Genomic DNA, 14,781 nt, shown 5'->3' with positions numbered 1-14,781 from the left:
GGTGGTCCCCGTGCAGTAGAAGCAGCAGTGACCGCACTTAACCAGGGAGCCTCGGAAGACAGGGCCTCCACTGCCCCTGTGTGCTTTTCCCTGTCAGAAGCCTCTATGATGGAGGACATGGCACAGGACCTGGTCTACATGTCCTCCTGGTTAGATTGGTGGTCTTGCACTTTGGTGGGGTTTCAGGCATCCCACGACCTCTCCCTCCCAGACAATCAGGCCATGCTGAGGGACCTTGTTAGTTCGGGAGGCAAGGCCTTCAAGTTTTTATCATCCCAGTCTCTGTCTGTGGCTACGAACTGGGTCCTTAGGAAGAGGGATACGGTACTGAGCAAACTGGTGCGGAAGTTGCGGACAGAGAAGCGAGGAGACTGAGGAATTCCTCCGTGTGGGGGAACGACATTTTCCCCATCAATTTGGTGGAAGATACAATGGAGAAAGTGAGGAAAGTGAGAGAAACGGATCCTAGGCCCCCCCCCCTATGAGGAAGTCCACGTTTAGAAGAGCCTCAACGGACGTCCCTCACTCCTCACAGGCCACACCCTTGCTGCCTCGAAGAGAACCACCTTCAGCTCCTTGGCTTCAAGCCTCGCAGCAGCCCACCCGTAGGACCACCGCAGGCCCTCAGTCAGCCTACAGACCCTCCTAAGGTAACTCTAGGAGAGGTAGATCTGGCCGCTCCTCCAGAAGGAGGTAGGAAGAGAAGCCCCCTACTCCTTCAGGAGCCCCTAGTAGGGGGATGCCTCAGACATTTTTGGCAAGCATGGCGGGATCTCGGTGCGGATCCCTGGACGGTGACGGTCCTGAAAGAGGGCTACAAACTCCCTTTCCTAGAAGAGCCTCCCCCTCTCATCCCAGCCCATCGGGCCGAGTGGCTGGTTCCAAAGGACCCCTTGCAGAGGTCGGCACCACAAGAGGAAGTAGCATCCATGATCGCCAAGGGAGCTTTAGAGACAGTGGAGAACCCCGGCCCGGGTTTTTTCAGCAGGCTCTTCCTTGTGGAGAAATCGACAGGAGGGTGGAGGCCGGTCATAGATCTCTCAGCCCTCAATAAGTTCGTCTCAAAGACGGACTTCAAAATGGACACCCCCAAGACAGTGCTAGCAGCCTTGAGGTAGGGGGATTTCCTCATGTCTCTCGACCTCAAGGATGCCTATTTTCAAATCCCCGTGCACCCCTCCAGCAGGAAGTTCCTCAGAATCAAGTGGGAGTCCAGTGTCCTGCAGTTGAAAACCCTGTGCTTCGGCCTTTCGACGGCCCCGCAAGTATTCACGAGGGTGTTTACTACGATCTCGGCATGGGCACACGAGAAAGGCATACGACTGCTCAGGTACCTGGACGACTGGTTGCTTCTTTCTGCCTCAAGGGAACAACTGAAGGAGCAAGGCGTTATGTTGCTCGACATCTGCAGGGTGTTAGGGATCACGGTCAACCTAGGGAAGTCCCAACTAGTCCCCAGCACCAGAATGACTTACTTGGGGATGGTCCTGGACACCCAGTTAGTAAGAGCCTTCCCCTCAGGGGAGAGGTTAGCCAACCTGGAACATATCGTTCAACCCTTCCTGACGGGACAACCCAGGAGGGCCAAGGACTGGCAGAAGTTACTGGGTCATCTGGTTTCGCTGGAAAAATTAGTACCGCAAGGGAGACTCAGGCTCCGCCCGGTACAGTGGAATCTGAAGGAGTCGTGGACCTAAGGCAAGGAGCCCCACAAAATAATCCCAGTCCTCCCGACGACGAGAGAGACCCTTCTTTGGTGGAACATCAGGTCGAACACAGAGAAGGGAATACCCTTCGCCCCCGATCCCCCAGAGATACTGTTGTTCCCGGACGCATCGAAGGAGTGTTGGGGAGCACACCTGCTAGGGGAATCGACAAAATGGCAGTGGTCCAGCGAGGAGGCGTCTCTCCATATTGACATCCTGGAGATGATAGCGGTTCTGAGGGCGTGTCGACAGTTCGTACACTTCCTGCGAGGAAACACTGTGGCGTTAATGTGCGACAACGCCACAGTAGTGGCGTATGTAAAGAAACAGGGAGGCATGAAGTCAAGGGTCCTATGCGCCCTAGCCACGGAACTGTTAGAGTGGGCGACAGAAAAAGGGATAGAACTGACGGCAAGGTTCATCCCAGGAAAGAGGAACGTGATGGCCGACGGCCTCAGCAGGGCGGGTCAAGTGATAGGTTCAGAGTGGACCCTACACCCGGAGGTAGCTCGGGCAGTCATCCTAATGTGGGGCTCCCCAGTGATATACTTATTCGCCACACGTCTGAATGCCCAACTCCCCGTGTTCTGTTCTCCGATCCCAGACCCGTCAGCAGCATTCGAGGACGCCTTCCAACATCCCTGGGATGACCTCGATGTGTACACCTTCCCTCTCTTCAGTTGGATCAGGCAGGTGTTGAACAGAGTGAGAGTGTCGTCCAACCTGTCGATGACTTTGGTAGCGCCCTGGTGGCCGGAGAGAGACTGGTTCGCAGACCTAAAAGGATTAGCTCTTCGTCCTCCTTGGCCGCTGCCGAACAGGCCAGACCTCCTGCGTCAACCTCACTTTCACAGGTGGCATGAAAACCCTCGATCCCTCCGCCTTCACGCGTGGAGGTTATCGAGAAGCTCCTGAAGAAAGAAGGATACTCATCGAGAACCGCGGCAAGGATGTCGGGTTATCTACGGCGTTCCTCGGCAGTAGTCTACCAGGCAAAGTGGGCAGTCTTCGTGAAGTGGTGTGCGTCCAAGAACATCAGGCCCTTAGGGGCGTCGATCCAGGACTTTGCAGACTTTCTGGTGGACCTGAGAGACGACGTGGGTTCGTCCATTCCGGCCATCAAAGGAGTTCGAGCAGCCCTAGGTCACGTCTTCCTTCTTAGGGGCATTGACTTGGGAGCCTCAAGGCACATCTCTATGCTCATCCGCAGTTTTGAACAATCATGTCCCCCCCAGGAGGTACGGGTTCCGCAGTGGGACCTAGCCAGAGTTCTCAAGGTTCTGTCAGAGCCACCCTTCGAACCTCTCAGGGACGTACTAGACAGAGAACTCACCCTTCAAACAGCATTTCTTCTAGCCCTGGCCTCGGCGAAAAGAGTTAGCGAGTTACACGGCCTCTCTTACGAGGTCTCACACTCCAAAGGGTGGAGAGAAGTTACCTTTAGGTTCGTCCCTAGCTTTGTGGTGAAGACGCAGAACCCGGCGTGTTGGGATCCTCGGTTTGATGGTTTTTCGGTGCCAGCCATCCCTCGCTCCGACAACCCGAAGGATCTACTCTTATGTCCCGTGAGAGCAGTAAGAAAATACCTGGAGAGGACCGCAAAATTCTACCCTCAGATCAAAAATTTATTCATCTCAACAGGCCGGGTGAAGAAACCGGTCTCGAAGAACTCTATCTCTTTCTGGCTGCGACAGGTGATAAAGAGGGCCTACGAGGCTTCTGGGACTCCTCTCCCTGGAAAACCAAGGCCACATGATATTAGAGGTCTGAGCACCTCCCTGGCCTTCGAGAAAAACATGGCTGTGGGAAAGATCCTGAAGGCTGGGACCTGGTCTAGACAGTCCACCTTCACGGAACACTATCTCAAAGATTGCTCGAGAAAATCCTTGGACAGGTTTTCCATTGGCCCAATCATTTCGGCCCTTCAAGAGATCTAAGGTCATAGCCCCAGGGTAACCGGGGGTGTTAATGCCAAGAGACACTTGTTCCGTCCTTAACCTTACCCCCCTTTCCTTCCTCCCCTGGACCGTCCGGGCCAGGAAGATGTTGAAAAGACCTAAGTCACTTAAAGGAACGCCCTTCAAGAGGACATGTATCGGAGTTGGTTTTGAAAAGGTAAGCCATTAGACAATAAGTGAGTTTTTTGGATAGTTTCCCCTACTTTTCGTGCAGTTTTCTAGTGGTCGTGGAACCAAGACCTCCTTAGAGGTTCCCTCTCTCGCATGCCTCCCCGTCGACTTCTGATCCCTGCAGGACACTCCCACCTCCTAATGTGTAAGTCTCCTAAGAAGGTAGTTCTAGGTAAGTAACCGTGTTGGAACAAGTCACAAATTTTTAAGTAATTTGTGTTTTTCCTAACATACTTACCTAGAACTACCTTCGGGTTATGGCCCACCCATCCTTCCCCGAAAACCTGCAGGATCGAGTAGTACCTGTTCCAACGAAACTTACTGACGATTTGACCTGAGCTAGCACGCTGCCCGACCCCGGGTCGCCTCAGGGCACGTATCACACTGCCTGAGGTTGACCCCGTAGAAAACGGAAAGAGGGTAAACTATACAAAAAGCTGGTCGGTTAGGTAGAGTTACCAGTAACTCCTAAGAAGGTAGTTCTAGGTAAGTATGTTAGGAAAAATACAAATTACTTAAAAATTTGTGATTTTTAAGAAAATTATTTAGAGACATATACTGTAGAGTTCTGTATCTATTATACATTTTTTTTAGCTTTTGCAGGGTGGCCTGGAATGGAACATGAACAGTAGCCTAGGGAATACTGTAGTGTATTTTACTTTTAAAGTTCACTTATATTTTTAAAGACAATATTTGTAATTATAAAGATAAAACCCTTAGAATTTATATTGCCTATTATTCGTTGAAATCCAAAGCCGCTGGGGCTGGAATGTATTGACCACAGTTGAGGTTTTACTGTACATTGATTTTCTTTTAAGTTCTTTTATAAGTATAAACCTGTTATAGCAATATACATCTTTCCTTCCTCTTGGTCCATTGACTGGTCCAGTATTTTACGATGTTGCACATGAAGCAAAAGAAAATATAAAGAAAGTGAAATTTTGCATCCCCACAGTGGTGTAAATTTTAACTTCCTCCTAACTACCGTGTTACTTGTTTCAACTTCCTCCTTACTATTCTGTTGCTTGTTTCAACTTCCTAACTACTTTGTAGCTTGTTTTAACTTCCTCCTAACTACTTTGTTACTTGTTTCAACTTCTCCTAACTACTGTACTGGTTACTTGTTTAACTTCCTTTTAACTACTGTGTTACTTGTTTCAGCTTTCTTCTAACTATTGTGTTACTTGTTTAACTTCCTTTTAACTACTGTGTTATTTGTTTCAGCTTCCTCCTAACTATTGTGTTGCTTGTTTCAACTTCCTCCTAATTATTGTGTTACTTGTTTCAACTTCCTCCTAACTACTGTGTTACTTGTTTCAGCTTCCCCCTAACTACTGTGTTACTTGTTTCAACTTCCTCCTAACTACTACATTACTTGCTTCAACTTCCTTTTAACTACTGTTACTTGTTTCAACTTCCTCCTAACTACTTTGTTACTTGTTTCAACTTCCTCCTAACTCTGTTACTTGTTTCAACTTCCTCCTAACTACTTTGTTACTTGTTTGAACTTCATCCTAACTACTGTTACTTGTTTCAGCTTCCTCCTAACTATTGTGTTACTTGTTTTAACTTCCTCCTAACTATTGTGTTACTTGTTTCAGCTTCCTCCTAACTACTGTGTTACTTGTTTCAACTTCATCCTAACTACTGTGTTACTTGTTTCAACTTCCTCCTAACTACTGTATTACTTGCTTCAACTTCCTTTTAACTACTGTGTTACTTGTTTCAACTTCCTCCTAACTACTGTGTTACTTGTTTCAACTTCATCCTAACTACTGTGTTACTTGTTTCAGCTTCCTCCTAACTATTGTGTTACTTGTTTCAACTTCCTCCTAACTATTGTGTTACTTGTTTCAGCTTCCTCCTAACTACTGTGTTACTTGTTTCAACTTCATCCTAACTACTGTGTTACTTGTTTCAACTTCCTCCTAACTACTGTATTACTTGCTTCAACTTCCTTTTAACTACTGTGTTACTTGTTTCAACTTCCTCCTAACTACTGTATTACTTGCTTCAACTTCCTTTTAACTACTGTGTTACTTGTTTCAACTTCCTCCTAACTATTGTGTTACTTGTTTCAGCTTCCTCCTAACTACTGTGTTACTTGTTTCAACTTCATCCTAACTACTGTGTTACTTGTTTCAACTTCCTCCTAACTACTGTATTACTTGCTTCAACTTCCTTTTAACTACTGTTACTTGTTTCAACTTCCTCCTAACTACTTTGTTACTTGTTTCAACTTCCTCCTAACTCTGTTACTTGTTTCAACTTCCTCCTAACTACTTTGTTACTTGTTTGAACTTCATCCTAACTACTGTTACTTGTTTCAGCTTCCTCCTAACTATTGTGTTACTTGTTTCAACTTCCTCCTAACTATTGTGTTACTTGTTTCAGCTTCCTCCTAACTACTGTGTTACTTGTTTCAACTTCATCCTAACTACTGTGTTACTTGTTTCAACTTCCTCCTAACTACTGTATTACTTGCTTCAACTTCCTTTTAACTACTGTGTTACTTGTTTCAACTTCCTCCTAACTACTGTGTTACTTGTTTCAACTTCATCCTAACTACTGTGTTACTTGTTTCAGCTTCCTCCTAACTATTGTGTTACTTGTTTCAACTTCCTCCTAACTATTGTGTTACTTGTTTCAGCTTCCTCCTAACTACTGTGTTACTTGTTTCAACTTCATCCTAACTACTGTGTTACTTGTTTCAACTTCCTCCTAACTACTGTATTACTTGCTTCAACTTCCTTTTAACTACTGTGTTACTTGTTTCAACTTCCTCCTAACTACTGTATTACTTGCTTCAACTTCCTTTTAACTACTGTGTTACTTGTTTCAACTTCCTCCTAACTATTGTGTTACTTGTTTCAGCTTCCTCCTAACTACTTTGTTACTTGTTTCAACTTCATCCTAACTACTGTGTTACTTGTTTCAACTTCCTCCTAACTACTGTATTACTTGCTTCAACTTCCTTTTAACTACTGTTACTTGTTTCAACTTCCTTTTAACTACTGTGTTACTTGTTTCAACTTCCTCCTAACTATTGTGTTACTTGTTTCAGCTTCCTCCTAACTACTGTGTTACTTGTTTCAACTTCATCCTAACTACTGTGTTACTTGTTTCAGCTTCCTCCTAACTACTGTATTACTTGCTTCAACTTCCTTTTAACTACTGTGTTACTTGTTTCAACTTCCTCCTAACTACTGTGTTACTTGTTTCAACTTCATCCTAACTACTGTGTTACTTGTTTCAGCTTCCTCCTAACTATTGTGTTACTTGTTTCAGCTTCATCCTAACTACTGTGTTACTTGTTTCAGCTTCCTCCTAACTATTGTGTTACTTGTTTCAACTTCCTCCTAACTATTGTGTTACTTGTTTCAGCTTCCTCCTAACTACTGTGTTACTTGTTTCAACTTCATCCTAACTACTGTGTTACTTGTTTCAACTTCCCCCTAACTACTGTGTTACTTGTTTCAACTTCCTCCTAACTACTGTGTTACTTGTTTAACTTCCTTTTAGCTACCGTGTTACTTGTTTCAGCTTCCTCCTAGCTATTGTGTTACTTGTTTCAACTTCCTCCTAACTATAGTGTTACTTGTTTCAACTTCATCCTAAGTACTGTGTTACTTGTTTCAACTTCCTCCTAACTGCTGTGTTACTTCTTATTGAGACTTGGAACGTGATCTCCCCACCTAGGATGACAATAAGGACTCCGTAAAATAAAAGTTTTGTATCTACGGAACTTAATCTTTAAAATAAGGTTTCATCTCTAGGGAGGTATGGTTGCCAGGGCATTGCTTGCTTCAGAAAATGTGACTGCATCAACAGTACCAATCATCATTACCCAGGCTACTCCACACACTCGACCTGTTGTTACAGTGGATCACCACTTGAAGGAATTTTATGAAGAAGTAAGTATATATATTGATTTGAAGTGTAATTGCAGTAATTATAAGACATGATAAATTTAACACATTTATGATTGGGTTAGTTTGATTTTAAGGAATTTTATGAAGTGTATATATTGATTTGAAATGTAATTGCATTAATTTTAAGACATGATAAATTTAACAGAATTATGATTGGGCCAGTTTGATTTTGAAGATGCTATAGTCCATTTCTTTTAGCGAGGCAGATTTGCACCGACTCGCAACGGTGCCCTTTTAGCTCGGAAAAGTTTCCTGATCGCTGATTGGTTAGAATTATCTTGTCCAACCAATCAGCGATCAGGAAACTTTTCCGAGCTAAAGGGGCACCATTGCGAGTCGGTGCAAATATGCCTCGCTAAAGGAAATTGACTATAGTTGTAAAATTTTCCTGAGATACTGAATGTGTTTAGTATCTTTGTGTTTTTTATTTCCAGGTTAATGATTATTGGGAAAAAGAACGAACATGTAAATTAAAGGATGTTGTTTTGATAACTATTGGTGGTGGAAGAAATGACATTCAGGTTGCCACTTCCCATATTAATACACCTTTCGCAGACATTGCTACAACCACTGCCAATGTGAGTATGATTTTGCATTGATCAACCTGTTGTATAACTTTCACTGCACCGGAGTAATTTTATATTTTGGTAATGTTAATTGTGATGTTTTTAATGTCAGTGATTTGCCTTGGATGAGATGTACGAGTATATCCATAGTCCATTTAAGATATATTTTTACTGGGTCTGGTACAAGGCTATCAATTTTGCATCTCAATGTTTGTTATAAAAATGACAAGAAAATATGATAGTTTTAAACGTACCTCAGAGGGAATATCTTATTTGTCATTTACTTTTCATCAGTGGGCTAAGCAGAATTATGATTGAACATATGTACATCATGTATTTATGTTATTACCAGAGATTATTAGGAATTAAGTTGTAGATCAATTTTATCATTTTTTAATCGGTACCAAGCCATATATGGATAACTATTTAAGAAATTCATATCATCTTTACTTACGTTTGGATAAAAAGTATTTCTTTTTCAGTTGCTCATTTGAAAGAAAAGCTATTTGCTTTAGTTTTCACATTTCTTTTTCTTCCAGGTTCCCCACTGCTGGTTGACAGCTGATCACCAGGCTATAGTGTGGTGTAAGCAGCTTGTTATGGCTATTGTACGCTCATTGTTCGACTTGGTCGATTCATCCACAAAACAAATAGCTACTTCCCGGAAGTTGATTGTTGATACATTTGAATTTCATTTATCAAAAGTAAGTTTCTTTGTTTATACAGTGATGTAAGTGCTACTTATCAGCAATATTCTGTAGATAAAATCTGCTTCTAACTGTTACTCTTTAGGATACAGTGTATAGTAATGCTAAGTGTACTGCATTATACAAAGATTTACCAGATGGTTTTCAGAAAGATACTAATCACAAAGCATAGTTCACAGCTAGTGATCAAGTATCAGCTCTCAACTTATTTTTACTTAGTTTTACTTGACTTGTGGCCCTATTCTTTCTTAGTTTGACATTCAGATTGACTTGTGGCCCTATTCTTTCTTAGTTTGACAGTCAGATTGACTTGTGGCCCTATTCTTTCTTAGTTTGACATTCAAATTGATTTGTGGCCCTATTCTTACGTAGTTTGACATTCAAGTTGATTTGTGGCCCTATTCTTACGTAGTTTGACATTCAAATTGCAAGTCATAACATTCTAAACATTGTTAGTTTTATTTAAATTTTCTTTCATTTTTCAAGTTATACATACATATACCAAGGCACTTCCCCCAATTTTGGGGGGTAGCCGACATCAACAAAGAAACAAAAACAAAAAGGGGACCTCTACTCTTAAATCATAGAAAACAGATGGAAAATCTCACATGTTGAAAGGAATTAGTTCATAGTAAGTCAAGGGGCTCAGAAGTACTCTTGATTGTACTGTACATGTATTAAATACTTTATTAATCATAAGAGGATTGATGTTTTTGCATAGGATGCAATGTCTCCTGAGATTCAAGGTCTTTTTATTTTTATTGTATAAGAATGTTCATGTTAATAACAAAGCGACAACAATTATGTTTACAAAATCAAGTATTATTGTTAATTTATGATTGATTTTCAGAGAATTTCTGGGAAACGTTTTAAACGAGCAACATACTCCGAAGAAGTGGTATTTGATGAACGTGCAGATTGGATAGTTTTAGACTCGCGTCAAGAAACTTACGTAGCCAACAGAACAGAAAAGAACACTTTTCTTGTGATACCGTTGAATCCAACTCATCGTCTCTATCAGAAGGCAACTATTGTTGCTTCCAATCTTAACAGAAAAGACTGGATTATGGCTTGCAAAACTGAATTAAAGAACGACAAGAGTGTTTGGTAAGTAATGTACTGTATGTTCTTATTGTAAGGTTTTTGAATGCAATTACAATCATGTTTTACTTATTCAGTTTTCAACCAGGTGGTGAAACTATTTACTGAAATTGCTTTTGCTGGAAATACTTTCTTCTTGATTTATACCTCACCCTCCTCCTTCACATAGAGTGGATCACCAAGGTTTATGCTATTTTGCATATTTTTGTTATGGTGCTTCTATCATCATCATCATCATCATCATCATCATCATCTCCTATGCCTAATGCAAAGGACCTCGTTAGATTTTGGAATTAATGAGGTGGAATCATTTAAATATTTAGGAACCATGATCACTAATACAGGGTCTTTAGAATTTGAGTTTCATGAAAGATTAAAAAAACCAAACCAGACAATGGCTAGGTTAAGTAAAATTTGGAAATCAAATAGCTTGAAATTACTTATGAAAATCAGGAATTACATCAGTTTAGTGAGATCAGTGTTACTGTATGGACATGAGTCGTGGTATGACAATGAAACAATATACAAAATGTTTTGTAGATTTGAGAACAAAGCCCTCAGAAGAATATTGGGAGTTAAATGGCAGGACAGGATTAAAAATGAAACTATAAGAGAGATTACCCAAGTGCCACATGTAGATGAGGTCATGGTAATGGTAGATGGAAATGGTTTGGGTATGCTCATCGCACTCCCCAAAAGAGATTAGTTTACCAAACTTTCAACTGGTCTCCACAACGCCTTAGAGTTGGAAGACCCAGGCCTACACGGCTGAGGACTATGAAGTGGGAGGTAGATGATGAATGGAGAAGTATTGATGTAAAAGCTCAAGATAGAGATGACTGGTGAACTCTGTTTATAATAATATTTATACTTTTTTTTTCTATAGCCTTTTTTAATTCCGTTATCAGAATGGTTATCAGTCTAAATATTTTATATTTTTGTTACTGTGTGCTATATCTTAGAAATTTGCCCATGTTCATCATAGTTTTGCCTGATAGTTTATCCTTTATTCAGTGTTTCATTAGTCTGTATAGGGTTACTGTCTACAATGTAGCTTTAACAGTTCACTGTAGACAGTTCACCTACCAGTTTTATCACCTGCCTTTTATTCTTTATTTATTCCTTTAATTTTCTCCCTGTTTCACTGTCAGAGTTCAACAACTGCACCTGAAATTCCCCATTTAAATATAAATCCTTCTAGTGAGCTTTTTCTCATTTCCACTTGGTATGTTTCCCAATTAACTAGTGCTTGTGTATTATGAAATTTTACTTTAAAGATTTTATTTGTGTTTTTTGATTCTTGATACAATTGATCATTTCCACTATTCATAGGACAACTACTGTATTATTATTATTATTATTATTATTATTATTATTATTATTATTATTATTATTATTATTATTGTTATTAGAATTTAAAATTATTAAAATATCAAAATTTCAAACTGACCATTTAATAACACAGGTAAAAAAGGTTTCAGAACAACAAAGTTAAATTAAAGTCATTAAAAAAATTGGCATAAAGTCTTGAGGTTGGTCTTGGATGGAACAGCTAAACAAGCAGCCACAAAAATCTAAATTGTGCTTCAAATAAATACCAAAAGATTTTAATTCTACATCTTCCACAATTTTATTTCATTACTATATCTATCAAATTCTAAACTCTCCTTTTTCCATTTCAGTGTTAAAGGTGAAAATCTGTCTCCTAAAACAAAGAAACTTTATGGAAAAGTTAAGGCTGTACAACTTGAGTTACCTGTATTGAGCAAGAAAGGTCATACTGCAATTGCTGTGTGTATTGGTCCTACAGATGAGAGGGTATGTAAGCTACCTGGTGTTGTGTTACTATTAACCCTTTTAGCCCCAAAGGACGTACTGGTACATTTCACAAAACCCATCCCTTTACCTCCATGGACGTACCGGTACGTCCTTGCAAAAAATGCTATAAAAATTTTTTCTTTCATATTTTTTATAATTTTTTTGAAAAAATTCAGGCATTTTCCAAGAGAATGAGACCAACCTGACCTCTCTATGACAAAAATTAAGGCTGTTAGAGCAATTTAAAAAATATATACTGCAAAATGTGCTGGGAAAAAAATAACCCCCTGGGGGTTAAGGGTTGGAAATTTCCAAAGAGCCTGGGGGTAAAAGGGTTAACAAATTTAGACAGCAATTAATTTTTAGTATTCAGCTTTGAAAGGGCCTTTTGATTTCAGAAATCTATTTCCTCAGGCTATTTAAACCTTACCATTTTTCTTAAATAGAATTAAGTTTTGGACCAGTTATGTGATAAAAATTACATTGAAAGTTATTAAGGTATTGTCTGTTTGTTCCTATGTGTACACAAACCTTTTGTCTCTCAAAATTTGTCATTGCCTTCACTGGAGCTAAGAGTTATTAAAATCGTTAATGACATGTGGTGAGGGTGGGTGAGTAGTCCCGCCCATTTTCCCATCAGACACACTTCACTTTTGTCTTGGGCTGAAACAAGTAGGGTCATGATATTGAATCCTATTCCAGGTTGTTTAATCTTTTTCCTATACTTTTTACTTTCAACATTTGATACTGGCTTAATTATCATTATTATTATTATTACTTGCTAAGCTACAAACCTAGTTGGAAAAGCGGAATGCTATAATCCCAAGGCTCCAACAGGGAAAATACCCCAGTGAGGAAAGGAAATAAGAAAAACTACAAGAGAAGTTTAATAATAATAATATTAAAATGAAGCTTTCATATAAAAACTATAAAAACTTGAAAATAACAAAGGATAAAAACTTCAAAATAACAAGAGGAAGAGAAACAAGATAGAACAGTGTGCCCGAGTGTACCCTCAAGGAAGAGATCATGTTAGTAATGAAATGAAACAGGAATAGAAGGGAAGTATGGACTATTAATCATTCCATGGTTAAGGAGATTTTAAGAAATGTCTATGATGAGAAATTTCTTTGTCCAGTTATAGCATTAAAATTGTACTTGAAGAGGTCTAAACAGAGCAGAGGGCCAATTAAAAATCTTTTATGTGATGTACTGTACATAACTTTAGAAAAATTTTACTTTTTTTAAATATCTCATTGGGGAGGCTCATAAACAGTTTGATAAAAACATGTTTACCAGGTTTATAAGCGAAAGAACATGATATTAGCATTAGGTATCACCTACGTACTTTGAACCTTAACAGGAATTTATCCTTAAGAGAACATTTTACACAAAGCACAATCATGTTTAACTTTGTATTTGGTAATTGTTCAGTGGCCATTTTTCTCTTGGTAAGGGTAAGAGGGACTCTAGCTATGGTGAGCAGCTCTTCTAAGAGAAGGACACTCCAAAATCAAACCTTTGTTCTTTAGTCTTGGGTAGTGCCATAGCCTTTGTACCATGGTCTTCTACTGTTGGTTTAGAGTTCTCTTGCTTGAGGGTACACTCAGGCACACTATTCTATTTTATTTTTCTCCCTCTTGTTTTATTAAAGTTTTTATAGTTTATATAGGAGATATTTATTATAGTGTTACTGTTCTTAAAATATTCTATTTCTGGGCTCCGAGCTGTGCCGCCCAGTGAAATGCTCCTAAAGCACTATTTCTAAGGAATATAACTGCTATATATTACCAGAGAAAAAAAGCATAGGAATGCCAGGTTGAACCCAGCTCGCTCACCTATATAAGGTGTCGGTATAATATACTGGGGCGTGATAATTCACAACCAGAGGTCTCGCACTATTTAGATATCTCCTCTTCAAAATCCCCGCCACAGCGAGGTGCCGATCAACACTACTACCACTAACCCAACCCACGCCAGTGACGTCACTCCTTTATAGCACATCTTCTATGAACATTTGTATATTTTTCTCTTTGGTTTTTTCGTTCATATCTCATTTCTTTTTGCCGATGGCGGATTCCCTGGTCCCCATATCTAAGTTAAGTACCAAATCTATGAGTTTTGAGCTTTTGGGGGTAGCATTGCCATTAATTTTAATTCTATTCGAGGTTTTATTTTTTCCTCTTGTCGGACCGTTTGCGGCCGCCTTCGCTCGTTCTTAACGTATTGCAATTGGTCTTCCATACTGATTGTTTTTCGTTTCGAACCTTATTTTGGAGGTTTTTCTTATCGATTACACCTCATCATTGTGCTTTGGATATTATTTTGATGTTTTGATGATATACTACGTATCATAGTTTTGAACTCGGTTGGCAAGCCTGCCTTCGGGCATGGCCTAGTTGGTTTCGCTACCGCATTAAGTGTTTATATTATTATATTATTGATATTATATATTGATCTTATTAATAATTATTGCGATTACCGTCTAGTTATCGCTTAGTTTGAGTGGGACTCTCGCGGGGCAGTTGTTATTTTATTTGTTTCCTACCGTTCGGCATCTACCCAAGGTAGATGTTATGTTGGTATCCCTGTCCAGCGCGACTCCTCCCGCTCTGGAGGGCTGCCAGCTATTATCCCCCTGCCATTCCCTTGCGTCCTTCTCTTACTAATTTTATTTTAAGTTACGCATGCCTATAAACCAGTTCAATGTGTTACATCATTTAACATTATTGTACACTATTTTATTGCTTATTCCGTTTATGATCATTCCGTTTTACTTATTTGGTTCCAGCGGTCAGGTTGGTACTCCTGTCCTCCCTCAT

At 40.2% G+C, this 14,781-nt stretch overlaps 1 protein-coding gene across 2 annotated transcripts in view; it reads left to right on the top strand.

The window, feature by feature from the left end:
- The window catches only part of PGAP1 (GPI inositol-deacylase), a 146,213-nt gene that overhangs the window by 51,732 nt on the left and 79,700 nt on the right, over positions 1 to 14,781 (top strand). For both annotated transcript variants that reach the window (XM_068356771.1, XM_068356772.1), the window contains exons 5-9: positions 7,612 to 7,749; positions 8,202 to 8,345; positions 8,873 to 9,037; positions 9,891 to 10,147; positions 11,824 to 11,959. In XM_068356771.1, coding sequence (XP_068212872.1) covers positions 7,612 to 7,749; positions 8,202 to 8,345; positions 8,873 to 9,037; positions 9,891 to 10,147; positions 11,824 to 11,959 — 840 coding nt within the window. The remainder of the gene's footprint in view (positions 1 to 7,611; positions 7,750 to 8,201; positions 8,346 to 8,872; positions 9,038 to 9,890; positions 10,148 to 11,823; positions 11,960 to 14,781) is intronic.

The sequence above is a fragment of the Palaemon carinicauda genome, chromosome 33 (genome assembly GCF_036898095.1).
Source record: "Palaemon carinicauda isolate YSFRI2023 chromosome 33, ASM3689809v2, whole genome shotgun sequence".
NCBI classification, from domain to species: Eukaryota; Metazoa; Arthropoda; class Malacostraca; order Decapoda; family Palaemonidae; genus Palaemon; species Palaemon carinicauda.
The sequence above is the reverse complement of the archived record's forward strand: the minus strand, read 5'-3'. Positions and strand labels throughout refer to the sequence as shown.